Source organism: Equus przewalskii, chromosome 6, assembly GCF_037783145.1.
Source record: "Equus przewalskii isolate Varuska chromosome 6, EquPr2, whole genome shotgun sequence".
Classification (NCBI taxonomy): Eukaryota; Metazoa; Chordata; class Mammalia; order Perissodactyla; family Equidae; genus Equus; species Equus przewalskii.
In genome coordinates this window covers 27280426-27298783 of record NC_091836.1, presented here as the reverse complement: position 1 = coordinate 27298783, position 18358 = coordinate 27280426, and the positions used below count along the sequence as shown (strand labels likewise).

Below are 18358 nucleotides of genomic sequence, written 5' to 3'. Positions count from 1 at the left end.
GTTGAGACAGAAATTGTGTTACGGAACTTTGGACATAGGTCTCAGTCTCCAAAGTAAGGAGTAAAGAGTTTTGTGTTTGTCCTTATCTTTCCTGCAACCCCACCAAAACCAAAAACAAACACCTTCAGAGCTGGTTTATTATTAGTAGAGGTGGTAACATTCAAAGGCTGTGGCTTGGACTTTGTCTAAAGAGATGAGCCTCTACCTACTGAGGAGGCAAGGCAGTCACCAAGGCCCCAAGGTGAGGCAAGTCCCTGGAAGTCTCTGACCCTGCAGTCGAGCCCCCTAACTGGGGTAATCACTCCCCACTTAGCAGTGAGAATGGGGCACTGAGGGCTGGGTTGTAGGCACTGGAGAGCAGCAGCAACCTAGGCACCTGTGCCCCACAGACCAGTTAGTGGGCGTCATTAAGCTGCCGTGCAACGTCCAAGATGTTCTTGGCTCCTTTGCTGAGCAGCAAGTTGGCCAAGCTGATGCCCAGGTTCTCAGCAGCCAGTTGGGCTTCTCGTGGGATGTTCCGCGCAGTGATGCCCACCAGCTGTGGATTATCCTCAGGGCCATCTTCATGCTGGATGAGGGAAGGAGGGTGGATTTGGTGAGCAAAAAAAGGGAAAGTAACATGCAGACTTCTTTCTTACCCTCTCCCTCAGCCTGCAGCCTTGGCACCTGGGCAGGGACGTGGATGGTGGCCTGCATGGTCTCCTGCATGCTATCTGAGCCATCCAGACTCCAGACTCCTCCAGTCAGGTACAGCTGGGAAAGAAAGTGGTTGCCTCAGCATATTCTGAAAGAGAACTGCTTAGAAACCTGGGCTCTTCTCACTGGCAACTCGGGATGCACAGAGAAATGCCACAGTCCTTCCTTGCCCTCCATCCATCTTCCCCTGCTTACTTGCCCATCCTTCATAGCTGTATGCACTGCTACTGGCACGCTGCAGCCTCCTTCCTGCAACGAGACGTTCTCCCTGTGAGCTGCAAGGACCCTTAACACTACCCTGTGACCAGAGCCCTCAGAGACAGACCTCTGAGGATAAAACTGAAAAGAAGGCTAGGGGCCCAGATTTGGGCACTCTTTATAGACAACATTCAACAATGAGTTACCACTAAATAACAGTGTTAATTTAAGAAATCTCCCCAATACCCTTCCCAACGTCCCAAGTCCCCCCCCACCACAGGTGGAGCACAGGCCCTACCAGGTGCCTTAGGAAGGCCCGTTCAGCGAGGCAGCAAAGCAGAGTCTCAGGATCATGCAACACACCCACCAGATCCAAGATGTCCTGGTCCTTGGCTCGGACTTCCACGCCCAGGGCCCCCTGATGGAAAAACAGCCTAGAACATCAGGCCCGATCTTTCCCCAACCAATGGTGCCAAGGGTGAGAACCAGCCCATCTCCAGCTGTTCCCCAAGGGCTTTTGGTACAGCAGTCTCCCAAAGCCTGCCCCTCCCTGGGAGTGTTTATGCTGGGGGGAGCAGACGCAGAAGGCTGTGTGCCCAGCTTCTGAGCTGAAAACAAAGGGAAGGGGCACATCAAGACATGGCTCCCTGTTCAAGCATACCTGACCCACAGCATACATGCATTCCTCAGGGTGCAGGATCTGTGGAGGCAGAAGAGGCAGTCAGAAGGGTGGAGATGGGGGTGCCTGAAAGCAAACAGCAGTGAGATGGGGCTTCCCTATCATATACAAAGCCTGCATAGGCAAAAGTGAGACTCTGGCCTGTGATCCCCAATCTTCCCAGCCTGGAACTCATTTCCAGATTTTAGTGTTAGAGGGGAGGTGTTCAAGAAGAGAATACAGGCAAGAGGGGGACGAAGATTAACTGGAGAGGCGACAGGGGCAGCCCCTACCTGCCCCATCCGGTTCTGCCAGCCCATGCGCTGCAGGCCAGCTGCGGCCAGGATGATGGCACTGAACTCTTGCAGCTCATCCAGCTTCCGAAGCCGTGTGTTGAGGTTTCCCCGCTATGGAGAGATGCTAAGGACCATGAGCATTGTTCCCTCTGCCTGAAACATTCCCTTTCTATCTGGCTAACTTTTCATCTTTCAATTCTCAGCTTAATGGTAACACCTGACACTTACCTCATACTTACTACATGCCAGATACTGTCCTAAAGTGTTTTACGTGTGTCAACTCATTTAATTTTCACAGCAACCCCATGAGGTAGGTATTATTATTATTATTTTCCCCATTATTATTATCTCCATGTCAGGTAAAGAAAATGATACAGAGAGGTTAAAGAACCTGCCCAAGGTTATAAGACCTCTAAGAAGCCTTTCTGACCCCCAAGTCTGTTTAGATGTTCCAGTTAGAAGCTTCCAGGAAGTCCCTACTTTGAGCACTGGAGCACTTAGCACATACAGTTTTAATTTGACAAAACATATTATATACTCATTGTAAAAATCAAAACAATATAGAATATAAAATAAAAATGGAAGCACCTCCATCCCCTACCCAGAAGTAATCACTGTTCAATATCACTCTGTATTATCAATGCCTGTTTGTCTCCAAACCAAAATGGAAACTCGGGCCGGCCCCATGGCTGAGTGGTTAAGTTCGCAGGCTCCACTTCAGCAGCCCAGGGTTTTGCCAGTTTGGATCCTGGGGTGGACATGGCACCCACTCATTGAGCCATGCCGAGGCAGTGTCCCAATAGCACAACCAGAGGCACTCACAACTAGAATATACAACCACGTACTGGGGGGCTTTGGGAAGAAGAAGAAGAAGGGAAAAAAAAAAAAAGTTGGCAACAGTTGTTAGCTCAGGTGCCAATCTTTAAGAAAAAAAAAAATGTAAACTCTATATAAGCAGAGACAATGTTGATCTTGCTCACTATTATCCCCAATGCCAGGCACTTGCCTGGGGCTGGGAAAACATGAAAGGATTAAGAATCGATGGATGGATGCATGGATGATGGGAGGACAGACAGCCCACTGCCCCCATGGTCCACTTCCTATAGAAGCCCCTTCTACTCTCAGGACCCCCAGGGTCCTCTGGACCTCATCTTCCTCCTTGGCTGCTGCCCGCACCCTCCTCTAAAAGGATACAATACTCTTGAACTCCAGATGCGGGAACTTCCTCTGTAGCTGGGCCGCTCTCCGCAGGGAGCTAGTTCCCACTACGCTGCTCAGAGAGGATTTAAATGAGATTTAATCCTAAGCAGGTACTGTTCCTTTCCTCCTTCTGCCAACCCTCCATCTTCTGTGCACATCCCACCAAGACACCTCTCCAGGCCCCACTCACCTCTTCTCTGGCAAGGTTTCTAGGGTCTTCCCAACAAATTTTGGGTGAAAGACAACGGCATCATAGGGATTCTCCCGCCTGGGTGTGGAGAGAAGGTCACAGAATGAGGTCACTTCCAGGCTCTCTCAATAGCCAACTACTTGGCATTTCCCGAGTTTTCTGTCATGCTTGACACTCCTCAGGGCAGGGGAGACAGGCCTAGAGGTGGAGGGCCAAATCCCGAAGGGAAGAGCCAAAGTCAGCACGATGCCTGCCCAGGCCCCCTGACTGGCAGGACTCTTACTTGCAGATGGCACCAATGGTGAAGCCTGGAGGAAGCACAGTGGGAAGGTCCTTCAGGGAATGAACAACCAGGTCCACTCTAGAAAGACAGGAGACGGAGGTAAGGAGAAGGGGTCCAAGCAGCAGACGCCCCCTTCTCCATCTATTCCTGCCTCTACTTCAGTAGCAGAGCCTAGAGCAGTTCAGGAAGCAGGACTTTCCAAGACCTCGGGACCCTGCTCCCCTCTTCCTTTCCCTCCTAACCCCCTTCCCAACCCAATCCTGCACTCCAGGCAGCTAGATGGTTCAGAAGCAGTACACTCTCCTTTTCTGAGGCCTGAAAAACCCACAGATGAGCCCCCTCTAGCCTATCCAAGGGTTTAAGCCCAACAGTCTAGCTGACATCCAGGTCTGACGTGCACTGGGGTCCTAGCAAGAGACTGGGCAGGAGCCACACTCTCCCGTCTTTCACTTACTCATTCTTTTCCAGTGCATGTTCCAGCTCCTTGGTAAACAGGCTCTTCTCTCCAATCTGCCAAGTAAGACAGAGCCTCAGAGTGAATCTCTTGCAGGAAGGAAAGAGGACGGGGGATGGGATTGGGGGGAGAAATGTTGTTACCTTAGAGAGTGCAGTATCAAGAATCTTGTCCCCTGTGGTGGACATAGCAACTGAGGAGAGAGTCAATCAATCAGGTACCTATTGAGCAGCATTTACTGAGCTCCTGCTGAGCCCAGCACGGTGCTAAGATTCATGGTGGATACAGAGGCACATAAGCCCCAGTCTCCATCCTCTGGGAATGTATGATCTAGCAGGAAGACCAGACACACATAAAAAACCCAAAGTGGAAGACACTAAATGCCAGGCTAGCCCAGGTAGTCAGAGCTCGGGGTGTTCAGAGGAGGAAAGGGCCCTCCAAGCCGGGGACAGCCAAGAAGAATTCTCAGAGGCAATAGGACCAGGCTTTGGTCCTAGGTAAAGCCAGAAACACTGCATTCTCCTCTCCAGGGGGTAAGGGCTCCGCCTCGGCTTCCACTCCTGTCCAGAAAACTCACTGATTTCAAACTGCAGGCCTGGGTATAAGGCTTTCAGCATTGCCACCACGCTGTCCGTCTGTATGCGAGCCAGCTGGGGACAGAAATTCAGATTAGTCCTGTCCTTCCCTGGCCACTGCCCCAAGCTTAGATCCTCACAGAGTCAGGGAGATCCTGAAAGGACTGCAATTCAGAAGGGGGTTGAATGCCCACCTGGGAAGGAAAGGGGTCTGGCCCAAGAGTCCTCTGCACCTCAACAACTTCCCCAGCCAAGGGACGATCCCCCACAGAATGCAATCTGCCATTCTTCATTGAATTAAACACCCAGCCACCCCATTTCCTCCATCCCCAAGCTGCTGGGAACTAACCCTCTGGGACTCCTCCCTTGTAATACCATGAGCACAGAACATTTCCGACAAACCTGCACTCACCTGGCTCTTGCGGGTACCAACGCGAATCACTTTCATCTTTGGGCTGTTTTCTTCCTGCAGAAAAAGTCCCCAGTTCACAGTTCCCTCTGTTCCTCAACACCTTGTCTAAGAACCAGAATCACTGGCTTGGAAGAAAGAGACTTCAGCCCCTGCCTGTGGCCAGCTGAGCTTCGGTGTGGAGAAAACTCCAAGATCGGTCCCTTTACCCTCCTCAGTACCTTCTGCCCTCCCCACAGATCCAGAGAAGCAGAGACCAGAGGGAAGCAATAGGATCCGCTGTTGCTGCTGCTATTGCTGCAAACCAGGACACTGAGCCCTAAAGTGCATCCTGGCCAAGGCAGTGGGAGTGCTGCACATAGCCAGGTGGGAGAAGAGATAAGGCCATCAGCTTGGCCACAGGGAGGGTGGGGCCTGCAGCAGGCAGGGGCAGGGCAGCTGGGGCCGTACAAGGGGAACTTGCGCTGAGTCACTGAGGACAACTTCAGCATCCACAAAAGAGAAGGCATTCGAGAAAGCTTCAGTGCCACCCAGATGCCAAGAGCTACCCCACAGCTGCCACACTATGGATCCCCTAATCTGGTTAGAATCCATTATGACCCATAAAAGACTGGGGTCAATGGAGCTGATGTAGAGTCCTGCTCAGCCTCTTGGCTGGGTAGCCTTGAGCACATCATCCCATCAGCACCTATTTGTTTATCTATAAAATGAAGAGGTTTGGACTCAAGTGTCTTCTGCCTTTGATGTTCCATAAAACCAAGAGGTTGAGCTGCCTAATGTCCATTCACCTGGAGTGCTGCCTCTGGTTTCACCAACAAGGAAACATTGGGACATCAGAGACCAAGCCAAGAACTCAAGGGACATGCCTTTTCCTCCTACCAGGGTACCTTGGACAAAGGTGTTCAGTGCTAAGCAGGTAGAACTGGGTTCTTCACTCTCAGGTCCTATTTCTTTCTAGATCAGACAATAGCCAATGTAGATACCACCAACTTTCCCCATTCTGGAATCTTCATCCTATGGAGTTCTTCTCTAGCCAGGAATCCAGGGCCTCTGTTGCCGGATCAGATGACAGCTGGCTCCTCGTGCATTCTAGTCTATTCCATTGAGATCACTTCTCCAAGAAATAAACCCTGGGGGATCCTGAGAAAATCAGGCCAGGCTTGAAATGCTAAACATGGCCACTAAAATTCTGGGCCACGGGGAGCCCATGGAAAGAAAGCTAAGGTCCCAGAAACTGCTAGGTTCAAGCAATCCCTTAATTTCATTGATTCTGCACAGGATGTTCAAGTCAAATTGTTCCATTAAAAAATTTATTGAGGGGCTGGCCCCGTGGCCCAGTGGTTAAGTTCATGCGCTCCGCTGCAGGCAGCCCAGTGTTTCATCAGTTCGAATCCTGGGCACGGACATGGCACCGCTCATCGAGCCACGCTGAGGTGGCGTGCCACGTGCCACAACTAGAAGGACCCACAACGAAGAATATACAACTATGTACCCGGGGGCTTTGGGGAGAAAAAGGAAAAAAAATAAAATCTTAAAAAAAAATTTATTGAGCACATACATGCCAAAGCTATTGCTTTTAATCTTCATAACAATCTATCAGGCAGACAGGGCAGGGATCTCTGGAACCAGGTTACAGAAGAAAAGCCTGGCTCTGAGGAGTGAGTGACTTGCCCAAGGGTCACAGCTAATAATGAGCAGAGAGCTGGAGCTAGGGTTCAGATCTTCCTACATCTAGTCCAGTGCTCAGGAATGTGTGCAACGGCAAAGAATTCCTCCCTCATCAGCAGGCTGGACAGCAGGAGATAAGCCGCGGCCCCATCTCTTTCTTATCTCTTTCTGGCCTCTGGCTCTGTAGTTTGCCTCTACACAAGCCCAGAGCCCGGGGACAAACTAGCATTAGGAAGGTCCAAGGGTGGCTCCCACCCAAGGTGGTAAGTAACCCAACGGTGTGTCTCAGCTGGGGGCTTTGAGAGCAGCCTGGGGCTGAGTGACCGCTAAAATGGCAGAGGGGAGAAAGAGCACTTCCGAGATGTCTGTGTGCAGTTTGGAGACTTGGGAGTGTTCTCTCTGGATCCGAAGCGGAACATACTCCCAAGGCGGCCGAATCCCGCCTTGGCCCCGACTCGTGTGAAATAGGACCCGGGAATAGTACCCCGTCTTGTGTAGATGAACTTTCCTGGGCTGGGTTACTAAATCTAGAGCCAGGCGGAATCCCACCCAGACCCCCGCAGGGCTGGGGGTCCCGTTCGAGACAACCGCTCCACTCTTAACCCCAGCCTCGCCGCTCACTGACTTCCCCCATACTTCCTCGGGGCACCCCGCTACCGGCCCTTTAAAAGCTATTTGGACCCAAAAAAAAGACGGGTAGCCGTCCCCACCAATAGACGACGGAGGGTGGCACCCCGGGCCAATCGCTGCACCGCTGAGCCGGAAGACCGGAGTTACGAGGGTCACCGGCTCAGGACTCACCGCCGTTGCGGCCGCGTTGCCGTTCCCAGACATGGCTGTGCTCTAGGGTAGAAGGCCGGGGCCACCGTCCTGCTCCCTCGGGATCTGGGGCAGCCGGAGGCCCCGGTCGGCTGGCACCGGGAGCACGCGGGGCCTGAGCTCCTCCTGCAGTCTGACTCCCGGCTCTGCAAAGGGCCCTGCGTCACTTCCGGCGCCCGCCCTCCAGGGGAGGCACCTCCCTCGAGCGGGAATGAGGATTGCGACAGAGACCTTACCTTTTTCTTACCGCCTTACTCTGCCAGGTTGACGCGGGGTGCGGGGGTTCCCGCGTGCCCGAGTCCTCCTGGTTTAAGACACAGGCGTACCAGCTATTCATTTCTGCTTTCACTGACACTTCCTTCTGAGCCAGCACTACTGATGGTCCGTGGCCCAGATTTACCCACAAAGTAGACCCTTTGCAGGCCCGGCCTACTACCACCCAAAGGGATAGTCAATTACGCGGGAGTTAGCCATGCCCAGGAGTAAAAGGATATTAACCCTAAAATGCTGCGTTGGAAGTAAAGGTTCCTTAAGCAACTTAGCATGCCTTCCAGGCTGGATCCAACACCCACAAATATCTAGATGAGTGCTCCAGAAAGCTACTCGCCTGGAATTCTACAGCTTTCTCTCCTTGGCTGTGGCACAAGCAGTTAATACAGCTTATGAGGTGCTTTGTTTGCTCTGTTCACTCGTAGCTCTGCTACAATCCTGAAGAAGGCAACATTTCTATTTGCAAAATGAGGAAACTGGTTCAGAGATCGAAGGTCATACCTAAGACAACTGTGAAGTAGGAGTGCCAACATATTACTTTAGTGGAAAACGGGCTTGTTAGGAAAAGTGCTTTACCCACTAACCCTACTAATAACGATGTAGTGAGCACCCACGTGCTAAGCCCTCTGCAGAGAACTGGCCACCCATTCACACCTTAGGCCTTCCTCATAGCCATACAACAGAGGTGTCACAATTCCTAACCCACGGAAGAAGAAGAACCTGAGTTTCAGAGAAGGTAACAGTTGCCCTAAGGCAAACTAAGATTCAAACTTGGGGCAGCTGATCCAAAATCTGTATTCTTAGCCACTACAAATGTAGTGTCCTCTGCCTCTTCTACCTACCTAAGCCACAACGTCCAAGTTACTTCCTTCAATTTAACAACCCTGTAAGAGCAATTTTCTAACAGGCAGTGCAGGCCAAATTACACACAGACACCTAGCAATGCAAACTTTGGCTAACTTCAGAGAGCGAAAAAAACGTTTCAATAAAGGCCCTTTCATCCTGCTTATCATCTGGTACTGAATACAGCAACACAACCACCTACCCATTACGAACGGCAAACTGAAGCTAAAGGCTCCCCACCACAAGCTGCCTCCTGCTTGAATACTTTGTTCAAACAAGAGCCATAGAGACCAGCCAGACTAAAGAGCAGGAGGTGCTGTGGGGACCTCAGTCCAGGCTGCTCTTGGAGCTCAGGCATTAAGATTTTTTGGGGTTTTTTTGGTGAGGAAGATTGACCCTGAGCTCACATCTGTTGCCAATCTTCCTTTTTTTTCCTCTCCAAAGCCCCAGTACATAGTTGTATATCCTAGTTGTAGGTCATTCTAATTCTTCTATGTGGGATGCCACCACAGCATGGCTTGATGAGCGGTGCATAGATCCACACCCAAGATGCAAACCGCAGGCCACGGAAGTGGAGCCCACAAACTTAACCACTGTGCCACCAGGCTGGCCTCAGGCATTAAGTCTTTTGCAGAGGTTCTTCAGTAAACTGAATACTATTAGATGCCACAGGCCCCACCCATTACTGCAATGAAGTCCCTTCAACATAATCTTTAAGGAACTCTGTAGAAAGGGAAGTGGAGCTCTAGGAGAGCAGAGAGAAAGAAGTACATTTTGCACAGTTAAGAATCACCAAGAAGACGCCAGAATAAATCCTTCAACTCCCAAATCATTATATCTTTTTATTTATAGACTCTGGGAGCAAGGACCCAAGCACAGCCTGGTGCTCTTGGATAGAGAATAAAGCAGCTATTGTCCATATTCAGAGGTTGCTGAGGTGCCCTCCCCCGCTGGTCTGGAATGATCTACGCTGCTCAAAAAGTCAACAGGAAGAATGACGGGCTGGCCAATGAAGGAGGCAGGAAAAGAAAGTCCTCTTTAGTCCTGAGGACTACGGCATCAGATCAGAGTGGAGTCCTGGGCCTGTCTGCCTGACTCCTGTGCAACAGCCCTGCCTCTGTCCCCGTGTCCCTACTGCTGTGCCCCACTATCACACCCCTCCCCACAGGCTACTTAAGTGCCCCTCCTGGAGTGCATGAGCAAGTCCCGCTGGAGGCCCGCCTCCAGGCCTGCAGTCAGCCTGGCCGTGGGAGGGTCGGTCAGCAGAGTCAATTTGTTGAAAACGCCTCGGCCAAAATAGTCAGCAATCACAGAGAAGCTGTCGTTGGAGCACTTGAGCTGCAAGGAAGGAGAGAAGTAAGAATCAGAACTGAAGTGCTCATTTCTTAAATGAGGAGAAAAGAAAACAAGCCCTGCAGTGCCCCGGGGCTCTCTGTGAGGGGACGTCATCTACCCCTCATCCCCACCTGGTGCTGGAACTGATCATGGAGATCTCGCTTCTGTTCCTGGGCCCGGATCATATCCATGACCTTCCGGTTTTCAGGGAGGCAAGTGGGGCAGTCGGCATCACTTTCCGAGTAACTCTCAAAGCAGTGTTGGTGGAAGGAGTGGCCACAGAGAAAGTGGACTGAGGGCAACTCCAAGGCACTGTTACAGATGCTGCACTTGGTCTTCTGGAAAATCTTCGGACTACAGGCAAGGGAGATCAGAAAGGAGCAGCCAACAGTGAGGCAGGGCCCAGAGCCAGTGGGGAGAGAATGCAGCCCAGTCGATGAGAGAGCGGCCCCTGTTAAGGGACTACAGGGACCTGCTCTTCTTACCACCTACGGGGTCAAACGAGGACGACGACGGCGCTGGGCCCGCAGAGAGTCTCAGCATGCTCCCCGCAAGGCCAGCTAACCCGGGGGAGATTTTTCTCTCTCTTTCAATTTTCACAATTGCCGCTAAATTGTGTTTCAGGTCTTTACTCAGATGTGACCCTTTCAGGAAGGCCTGTCCTGGCTACCTTATAAATTATAACACACACTCTTTACCCTATGCCTCTTCTCAATTTTCTCCTTAGAATTTATCACCATCTAACATATTATAATATTTTGCTTATCTAACGGGTTTACCATCTGTCTCCTCCTCTACAATGTAAGCTCCATGAAGGCAGGGCTTTCTGTCCATGCTGTTGAGAACCGTGTTTGGGACATAACAGGCTCAGGAAATATTTGTGGAATGGAAGAACTGTTGTTTTCTAATAAATATTTTACAGTGTTAAGGGCAGATAAGACCTCAGAGTAGGCATTAACGTCTACTATAAGTATTTCTAAATTATCCACTTTCTCTATTTTCTAAAGCAGTTTTTACTTCTGAATGGCTTCCAACCACAACCTAGATGCGTGTTTAGAAAGGGTAAAAGATAGGCATATACAGAAAGAAAAGTAGCTGCTACAGGAGAATATCCTCCAAAGCCCAATAAACAATGATCTATGTACTAAACCATCCTATGGAATTCCTCCATGAAAACAGATCTTCAAGAATCAGATGTCAATCACACTTCTCATACTCTTCTATGAAACTTTAGTGGCACCCTGTGAAGAACGAGGTTATCCCTGGACCCCGCCACATATCCAGATGCCAAGTACCTGGCCTTGAGCTCCTGGATCTCCTGGCGGATGCGGGTGGTCTCCTCTCGGTACCGCCGCACCCGGAGCTCATCCTGTGCAATCTGCTGGCTCTGTTTCTGCAGTTTCTGGACCAGGTAGTCCCGGATGACAGACAGGGTGGCTGTGGAGTTGTGGGCCAGGGTCTGCACCACTAAGATAGGGGCCCAGGAGGAAATAAGACAATAAACCAAGCAGCACCCTCTGGATAGAGTTGCAGCGCCCATGCCAGAGCCCCTGATGGTAAGCAGCCTGCACCTACCCACCCTGTCCTCCTAAGTACCTAAAAGGGGTGGCATGAGGTTCTTGTTCTCAATATGCTTGAGCACAGCTGCCATGTACTCCTTGCAGTCCTCCTCCTTGCGGGCAAAGTAGCTGAGCGCCTGTTCCCACAGGGAGGGCTCTTGCTCCCCGTGGCGCTCGCACACGGCGATCACCTGCCGGTACTGCTCGTGCTGCATGTGGTAGTGCATAATCTGCTGAAACCTGGGGCCAGGGCAAGGCACACCTCAGAGGTTATCCCTGGAAAATTACTTGGATCCTTCCCCCTTCCCTGAAATTCCCCAAACGCTTACAGCTTTCCCTGCTCATAGAGGTAAAGGACCCCATCCTGGAAGTCGTGCATCTGGCAGAGGACCAGGGCCTTGTCAAAGACGTTGCAGAAGCGGCCACTCTTCAGCAGGGAGATGGCCTCTGCATGAAGCTTTTCCTTGACCTAGGGAAGGCGGAGGGGAGAAGTGCTGGACATAAGGGAAAAATCACAAGGTCTCTTGGGACAAGGCAAGTCAACTCTCTCCTCCCTTCAGTTCAATTTCCTCTTCACTTAGGACGATGCAGCCCCCAGGGGTGAGGTGTTATTGGTCTAAGAATGCAGCAAAAGGCAACCTCAAAAGATGGAAGAACTGTCTTTTCTCCAGCTCCTCCTGCAGCTTTTGCCAAGCCTCACCTGTGGATCCTTCTCATGGGCCCAGTTCTGCAGTCGGAGCTCCAGGAGCGTGTCATAGATGCCCTGCGGTGAGTCAGGCTGCACTTCACTCATGTGCTCCAGGAAAGCTTTCAACTCTCGCGGGTTGTTGGCAAAGATGGGGATGAACTCCTCTGAGTTGGCCTGGGATGGCAAGGGAGGAGAGAAGAGGCTGAGTGAGTGGGTTTGGTACCCAGGAGGCCCCTAGGGTGACCCCTGCTGTCCAAAAGCCATTCTCCCTGAGGCCTCACCCTGCAGCCTGGAGCCTCCTTATCGCCTCGGCCTTCAAGGCTGGGCCGATAGTCAGTACAAAGTCCCTTTAGTAACTGAGTCGTCTGCTCTGGTATATGGTGCATGAGGATCTTGCCATAGCGTTTCATGTTGCTCTCTGCCTGCTCAAAAGGCAGCTTGCCGATATACTGAAGGGCTTCCTGATAATTCTGTGGAGAGATAAAGGGCAGAGTAAGCGCACAGTCCTGCCTCACCCACCAGGAAGCACTTCCATCATTCCAGGATGTCCTAGAAAAAGAACAGAGCTCTACCCAAGTCAAGTCTCACCTACCTTGATGTCCTCGAGCTGGATCTTCAAGTACCACTCATGATGTGCATGGTTCTCAGCCAAGTAGAGGGCGTGGGAGTAGTAGCCGGCCTGCCGGAGGACCTTGATGGCTGTCTCCACATCAAAGTGGACTTCACTCTCGCTCTTTGTCTGCCAGGGAGACATTAGCCAAAGTCATTCACAGGGAGGTTGTGTCTGGGGAAAGGAGAGGAGACATGCACTGATTCTAAGACAAGAGTCTTAAGATAATAAAGTCCATGCCTTTAAAACAGTATGTTACCCTGCCCCTCAGAAAGTTTCTAAGAGCCAAAGTCTTCCTCTGCCCCTACTATCAGAGGGACTCCTGTGGGGACAGAGGGCTCCCCCAGTGCTACACCCTGCGCCTTAGATACACGGGAAGTTCCGGCATCATAAAACAAGAGGGGAGACGGGAGAGAACTAGCAGGGAAGGCTATTCCTCCTGCCAGTTTATAGACCAGAGTGTCCCGGTCCCCAAATAAGGTCAGCTCTTTCCTCTCCCTGCATCCTACTGAAGGACAAGCCCTGGTGGAGCCAACTCATGCTCAGTGGGGCCCTCAAGGAATCCTGCACCGCCACCACCCTGCACCTTGATGAACTCCTCTAGCTTCGAGCTGTCCTTGAGCTTGGTATAGCAGTTGAGCAGCAGCGTGGTGTGGTCGGCATTGGCCAGGGACTGCCGGTGCAGGGTCTGCAGGTAGGCGGTCAGGTTGTGGATGCGCTGGGCATCCAGAAACTTGCGGATCACATAGGACGGCTCCAACTTTCCAATGGTTCTAGGGAGACACACGCATCAAATAGCATCTGGATGTTTGAGTGTACTTCTCAAACTTTCATGTGCCTACGAATCACTTGCAGATCTTCTTAAAATGCCAGTTCTGTTTCAGCAGGTCTGGGGTGAGGCCTGAGAGGCTGCATTTCTAACAGAGCTCCAGGTGATATCGATGCTACTAGACTGTGGACCACTGAGTGGCAAAGTTCCAGAGCACTGGTTCTTACACTTGGCTGAAAAAGGAATTCCAGAGAGGTTGGGAAAGAGGCTAGACAAATTCCTAAAACCCCTTATTAGGGCTGAAAATTCCAAGAGTTAGCACCAAGGGAAGAAAGCGTGGAAGCAAGAGATGAATACTTTTTTTCCCTTTAAAGAATCAGGGCAAATGAATATTAACAGAGGCCAAGCTGAAGTTTCAAATCACAGATACTCATCAGCTCAAGTGCATACTGGTCATGTAATATCTGACCCTAAACATCCCCTTTCCAATAAGGTATACTGTCTTCTCACTCAAGGCATCACAGTTTCTGCAGAAAAAAGGACTGTTCCTGGTGGAGTCCGCGCCCCTCCCCCAAGCACAGGTTTTAGCCATTCTGGCCGCCTGTCCCTGCCTTCAGAGCTATAGCCTAAAGTGCCTCCAGACTGACCGGATATACTGCTGGACAGCTCCATCATGGTTGCCCTTGCTGTAGAGATGGTCCCCATACTGCATGAAGATCTGGGCCAATCCATCACTGTCCAGGTGCTGGCTCTTGGCCAGGTTAATTGCCATCTCAAAAAGGTTCTTCTTAAACAGCATCTGGAATGGGAGAGAGATTAGAAAATCGGTAGCAACAGCCCTGAGAAGACACCTTCCCAGAATTTACCCGCAACACAAAAGCCAGACAATCCTGAAGTTCTAATCTTCCTAGATCCTAGACAGGGCAAGACCTCTCAGATACCCGCAAGACCAATAACGGCTCACCTCACAAGGTTCTCTGTAGACACAGTGGACCCTGAGAGTGGGCTCAGGCTCCCAGGCATTACTTCCCTCTAAGGCCTCATCCCAGGCCATTTAACTTGTCATTCTACTCTAAGGGAGCTGAGTAAGGCTGTGACCCAAGGGAAGGATCGGGCCAAGGTGACTTGGGGAGCCTGTTCCTATAGCTGCATCTGGGTGCCTGTGGCCAGCTCTGGGAACCTGGTGGCCTTGCCTCCAGTTTGGTCTGTGTGTCCTTCTCCTGCAGTGCGTGGACCCGCCCATCCCGCGTCAGCACGTACAGGGAGCCCCACTCAGCAAGCACATCCACTACATCCTCAAAGACGGCGCTATAGGCTATGAACTTGTTGCACAGGTCATAGACGTTGAGAATCTGCTTGTCGGAGCTCTGTGAGTCTCTGCTGGTAAACTCTGACCTGTGTCGGGAAGAAAAAGCACTGAATATTTGTACTACCTCTGTCTCAGCTCCCCTTTATTTTCTTTCCCAGGACGACTTTGCTGCTGCCCATCCCACCCAGAACAAATCACCTCTTTGGCCCTTCCAGCAGCTCATCCCTTACCATGCAGCATTGTGCTGGCAGTTGTAGGAAGAGAACATATAGACCTGACCTTACCCTTCAGGATCCTATAACTAACACAGGCAACAGATTAAAAAATTAAGTTCATTCAAACATCCATTCATTTAACACATAATTAGTGCCTGCTGTATGTAAGACACTGTGCTTAGGGCTGTGTAAGACACAGCTCTAGGGCACCAGGGCCGCTCAGCAAATGTCTGCAGCAAAAACACATTTTTCAGTAAAAATGTTATAACTGAGTCTAGGCCTAAGTGCAATCTACTTAAAACCAAAGTGGCAGATTGACAGGATCCAGGCACTAGGATTTTAAAATCAGGTTAATTCTGGGGAACAATTCCAGCCCTTTCCCTTTCCCTTCTCCCTGGAGTCCTTACTTGGGAGAAACCTTCCGGTCACGGGAGACAATGACAAGGTAGCCTCTAAACCAGTGAGCAATGAGTTTGTGGCCTTCAAAGGCAAAGCAGGGCCCACGTTCATCCGGCTGGTACAAGTAGACACACTCATCCCCGGCCACTATGAACTGCAGGTCCTGAGAAGGGTCGCTCAGGGCTGAGCAGCGCAGGCCACAACCATGGGTGTCCAACTCCACACGAGGGTAGTCCTTCCCAGAAACTATATAGGACTGTGAGAGATATGAAAGGGGTTAACAGGCTCCCTTTGAGGAGGTGGCATCTAAGCCTTCCCAAAGGGATTCCCATCTCCATACTGGCTCTCTCTTTTTAACTCTTTGCACCCTGTCTTCCCCGGGCTGCTTGCCTTCTCCACTAAGCATCACCCACCTATTAAATATACAAGCAGAGACCAAATTTTCTTACTCTGTATATACCATCGCTGCCTACTACAGGAAGTCTACAAGTAAGAGAAACGCAATAATCTTTCACTGTTTTATCAAAAGACTATTCCTGAGAGTAGGCTGTTAAAAATTAGGAACACTAGGAACCAGAGAAGTAAAGCAACTTGTCCACTGTCACTTAACAGGTTAGGGAAAAACTTCAGGTCTTTTCCTACAGGCCCAGAGGTCTTTTCCTAACTCTAACTCTTCCCAGTCTCCTAAATGAAGAAACAGAATATGAAGCTGGGCAAATGATTCAAGCCTATATGATGAAAAATTTAAGAATCCTCTCTCTCTTATCAGGTCCTTACCCTAGCCCCCTGGACAATGGAGAAGCCTTTCCTGCCTGCCCCTGACAGCAGAGGCCCTGGTCATACCTGAACATTCTCAGTTGTCACAACAAACAAGTGAGTGGTCTTTCCCGCTTGGCGAAAGGCCAGTCCGGTAACAGGATAGTTGCCCTTGTGCAAAATCTGGGTCTTGCTATGCCGGTCCCGGGTGATGTCTCCTTTGTTCAATGTAACACTGCCATCTGTGAAACCTGTAGGAGAGCAGGAAACAGCACTTTGCTGAGGCTGAAAAGCTCAGGAAGGACAGAGGTGGAAAAAGACCATCTGAGGCACTTGTTAGAAGTGACGAGCTTTCTCCTCCTACCCAACTTCTCCAATGGTTGACATGAAGATTGGTACTCACTGATTCATTTTCAAAGAACAAACTATATGCTTTCCCATTCCAATCTTTAATATCTCCAAGGCCTCAGTTCAGTACAAAGTGGTTTCATGAAAACAGTGAAGATGAGCTGCAGAAGCAACTCTGAAGAAAATCTATAAAGAATCGTGGATTATTAGCTTTGCCTTCTTTCTGCTTACCAATGGCCATGAAGTTGAGATTTTCATGAACAGTCAAACAAGACACAACAGTCGGCTCCGTTCCTGGGATGGCAGGGAAGATGCGAGTGCAGAGCGGATTACCACCATCTCTCTTCTCCAGATTCCAGATCTTCACCTGGGGACAGACCTCAGATGTGTGAATGCTAGTCACCCTCCAACAAACAGCCATTCCCAGGCTTCTGGGAATGGGTTGCATCTCTAGGACTCACCAGCGGGTTGATGCCCTCTTCATCCTCACCAACAGATGCCAGAATATTGTGCTGCTTCAGCTGATACAGGTGTGTCACCCGTAGTTTGTAGGCCTGGAAGCCTGTAAGCTGTAGGGAGCGGGACAAGAACCAGATCTGGCCTTCCATATGTGCAGGCAGTCAAGGAGCCTCCTTTCCAAGGAGAGAGACTTATATTTAGACCAGAACCCAGATAACAACTAACATATACACGGCTCTTTAAAATTTTCAAGGATTTTTCCACATATTACCTCCTGGAACTCCCCTTCTTAAAAAGAGTGAAAAAGAAGGCCAGAGTTCAGTGGCAACAATATGAAGAACAAAGCAGCCAACTCTTGGTGTCATTTGCCTACAATATTGGGCAGGGGAGATGACACCTTACATATTCATCTTTTGAAGCCAACTTGCATCCGTTCTTTTGATTGATCTCTAAAATAACCTTGCCAAATTGGTATTTTACACGCCTTTCACAGATAAGGAAGTTGAAGCTGATCGAGGTTAAATGACTTCCCAGGATTGCTCAGTCGGCAACAAGCTAGAGAATGGACTTCCTTCTTTCTTCCCTCGGACCACAGAAGGAGCGCTGGGCGCCCATCTAAAGGAAAGTGGCACGTCACACGAACCCCTCTGACGGACAAATTCCATCCCAGCTGGATCTCCTCAGGGATCCAGGGAGGAAAGAGACAGCTCCAGAGGAAGGATATCTCCAAAGACTAGGCTCCCTCGGCCTGAGTCGCAAACAGTGATGCCAGGAGGGAGGCAAAGGAACTTGGAAGCAGCGGGTCCAGAGGCAGGCGCGGCCCCGGGAGCAGCCCCATCACTGCCCTGCGGCTCCTTCACCAGCTCCTTGTCGAAGAAAACGAAGCGCCGCCACTGCAGGTAGGCCGCCATCTTGGCCGAAGGCCCCCGCCCCCGGGGGAGTGGTCACGTGAGAGAAGCCGGCGTCACGTGCCCCGCAGCTTCCTGGAGCCTGGTGACAGCTTCTGCCGGGAGAGTGGATGGGACCACGTGAGGTAGCATTCCCGGCCCGTCACTCGCTCGGCGAATTTGCCTGCTCTGTGACTGCACTGGCTAGAATGATTCCTAAGAGCTGGACCCTTCACCTTTTCGAGCATCAGTTTCCTCCGTCATTAAACGCACGGTATTAAGAGATCGAGATGAGGAATGTCACGCTCACGTGCTTTGTGACTTGTAACCCGCTGTGACTAAGTGAATTTTGTTCTGATCTCACACGACTGTTTTCAGGCATAAATGAACAGTGTATATGAAACTGGTTTTTCAGCTGTAGGAGAGGAGAAATAAAATTAGAAGTTTGTTATCTGCCATCAGATA

At 50.6% G+C, this 18358-nt stretch overlaps 2 protein-coding genes across 7 annotated transcripts; both read right to left on the bottom strand.

Moving 5' to 3' along the window:
* Positions 1 to 119: 119 nt before the first annotated feature.
* On the bottom strand, positions 120 to 7750 carry HMBS (hydroxymethylbilane synthase). 3 transcript variants are annotated; one of them, XM_008513405.2, is made up of 14 exons: positions 7429 to 7750; positions 4963 to 5016; positions 4553 to 4625; positions 4119 to 4168; positions 3976 to 4031; positions 3522 to 3599; positions 3239 to 3316; positions 3043 to 3118; positions 1846 to 1959; positions 1556 to 1594; positions 1193 to 1312; positions 892 to 945; positions 667 to 753; positions 120 to 568 (listed from the first exon to the last, which is right to left on the bottom strand). In XM_008513405.2, the coding sequence occupies exons 1-14, from the start codon at positions 7459 to 7461 to the stop codon at positions 395 to 397; spliced, it is 1086 nt and encodes a 361-aa protein (XP_008511627.1). In that variant the 5' UTR covers positions 7462 to 7750; the 3' UTR covers positions 120 to 394. The 3 variants fall into 3 exon arrangements, 2 of the variants coding, with proteins under 2 accessions (XP_008511627.1, XP_070479370.1); XM_070623269.1 differs by lacking the exon at positions 7429 to 7750 and adding an exon at positions 5181 to 5587; XR_011540888.1 differs by lacking the exons at positions 3043 to 3118; positions 7429 to 7750 and adding an exon at positions 5181 to 5592.
* A 1638-nt stretch (positions 7751 to 9388) lies between these two features.
* Positions 9389 to 18145, bottom strand: VPS11 (VPS11 core subunit of CORVET and HOPS complexes). Of its 4 annotated transcripts, none has more exons than XM_008513407.2 (16): positions 17278 to 18145; positions 17009 to 17179; positions 16779 to 16914; positions 16287 to 16450; positions 15452 to 15699; positions 14714 to 14915; positions 14168 to 14319; positions 13338 to 13524; positions 12734 to 12880; positions 12423 to 12611; positions 12154 to 12315; positions 11783 to 11922; positions 11491 to 11693; positions 11190 to 11361; positions 10026 to 10248; positions 9389 to 9897 (listed from the first exon to the last, which is right to left on the bottom strand). In XM_008513407.2, the coding sequence occupies exons 2-16, from the start codon at positions 17153 to 17155 to the stop codon at positions 9733 to 9735; spliced, it is 2637 nt and encodes an 878-aa protein (XP_008511629.1). In that variant the 5' UTR covers positions 17156 to 17179; positions 17278 to 18145; the 3' UTR covers positions 9389 to 9732. The 4 variants fall into 4 exon arrangements, with proteins under 4 accessions (XP_008511629.1, XP_008511628.1, XP_070479365.1 ...); XM_008513406.2 differs by having other exon boundaries at positions 17009 to 17157; positions 17731 to 17971; XM_070623264.1 differs by having other exon boundaries at positions 16779 to 16926; positions 17009 to 17157; positions 17731 to 17957.
* Positions 18146 to 18358: the final 213 nt, after the last annotated feature.

Coding starts and splice junctions, on each gene's coding strand:
- VPS11 (XM_070623264.1), bottom strand. CDS start 17,917: ATGGCGGCCTACCTGCAGTGGCGGCGCTTCGTTTTCTTCGACAAGGAG. Junction 12,612..12,733: donor TCCAGCTCGAGGACATCAAG/GTAGGTGAGACT, acceptor ATCTCTCCACAG/AATTATCAGGAAGCCCTTCA. Junction 10,249..11,189: donor ATCCAGGAGCTCAAGGCCAG/GTACTTGGCATC, acceptor CCTTGCCTGTAG/TCCGAAGATTTTCCAGAAGA.
- HMBS (XM_070623269.1), bottom strand. CDS start 5,468: ATGCCTTCTCTTTTGTGGATGCTGAAGTTGTCCTCAGTGACTCAGCGC. Junction 4,032..4,118: donor TTGATACTGCACTCTCTAAG/GTAACAACATTT, acceptor CTTACTTGGCAG/ATTGGAGAGAAGAGCCTGTT. Junction 946..1,192: donor GGGCCTTCCTAAGGCACCTG/GTAGGGCCTGTG, acceptor GTCTCGTTGCAG/GAAGGAGGCTGCAGCGTGCC.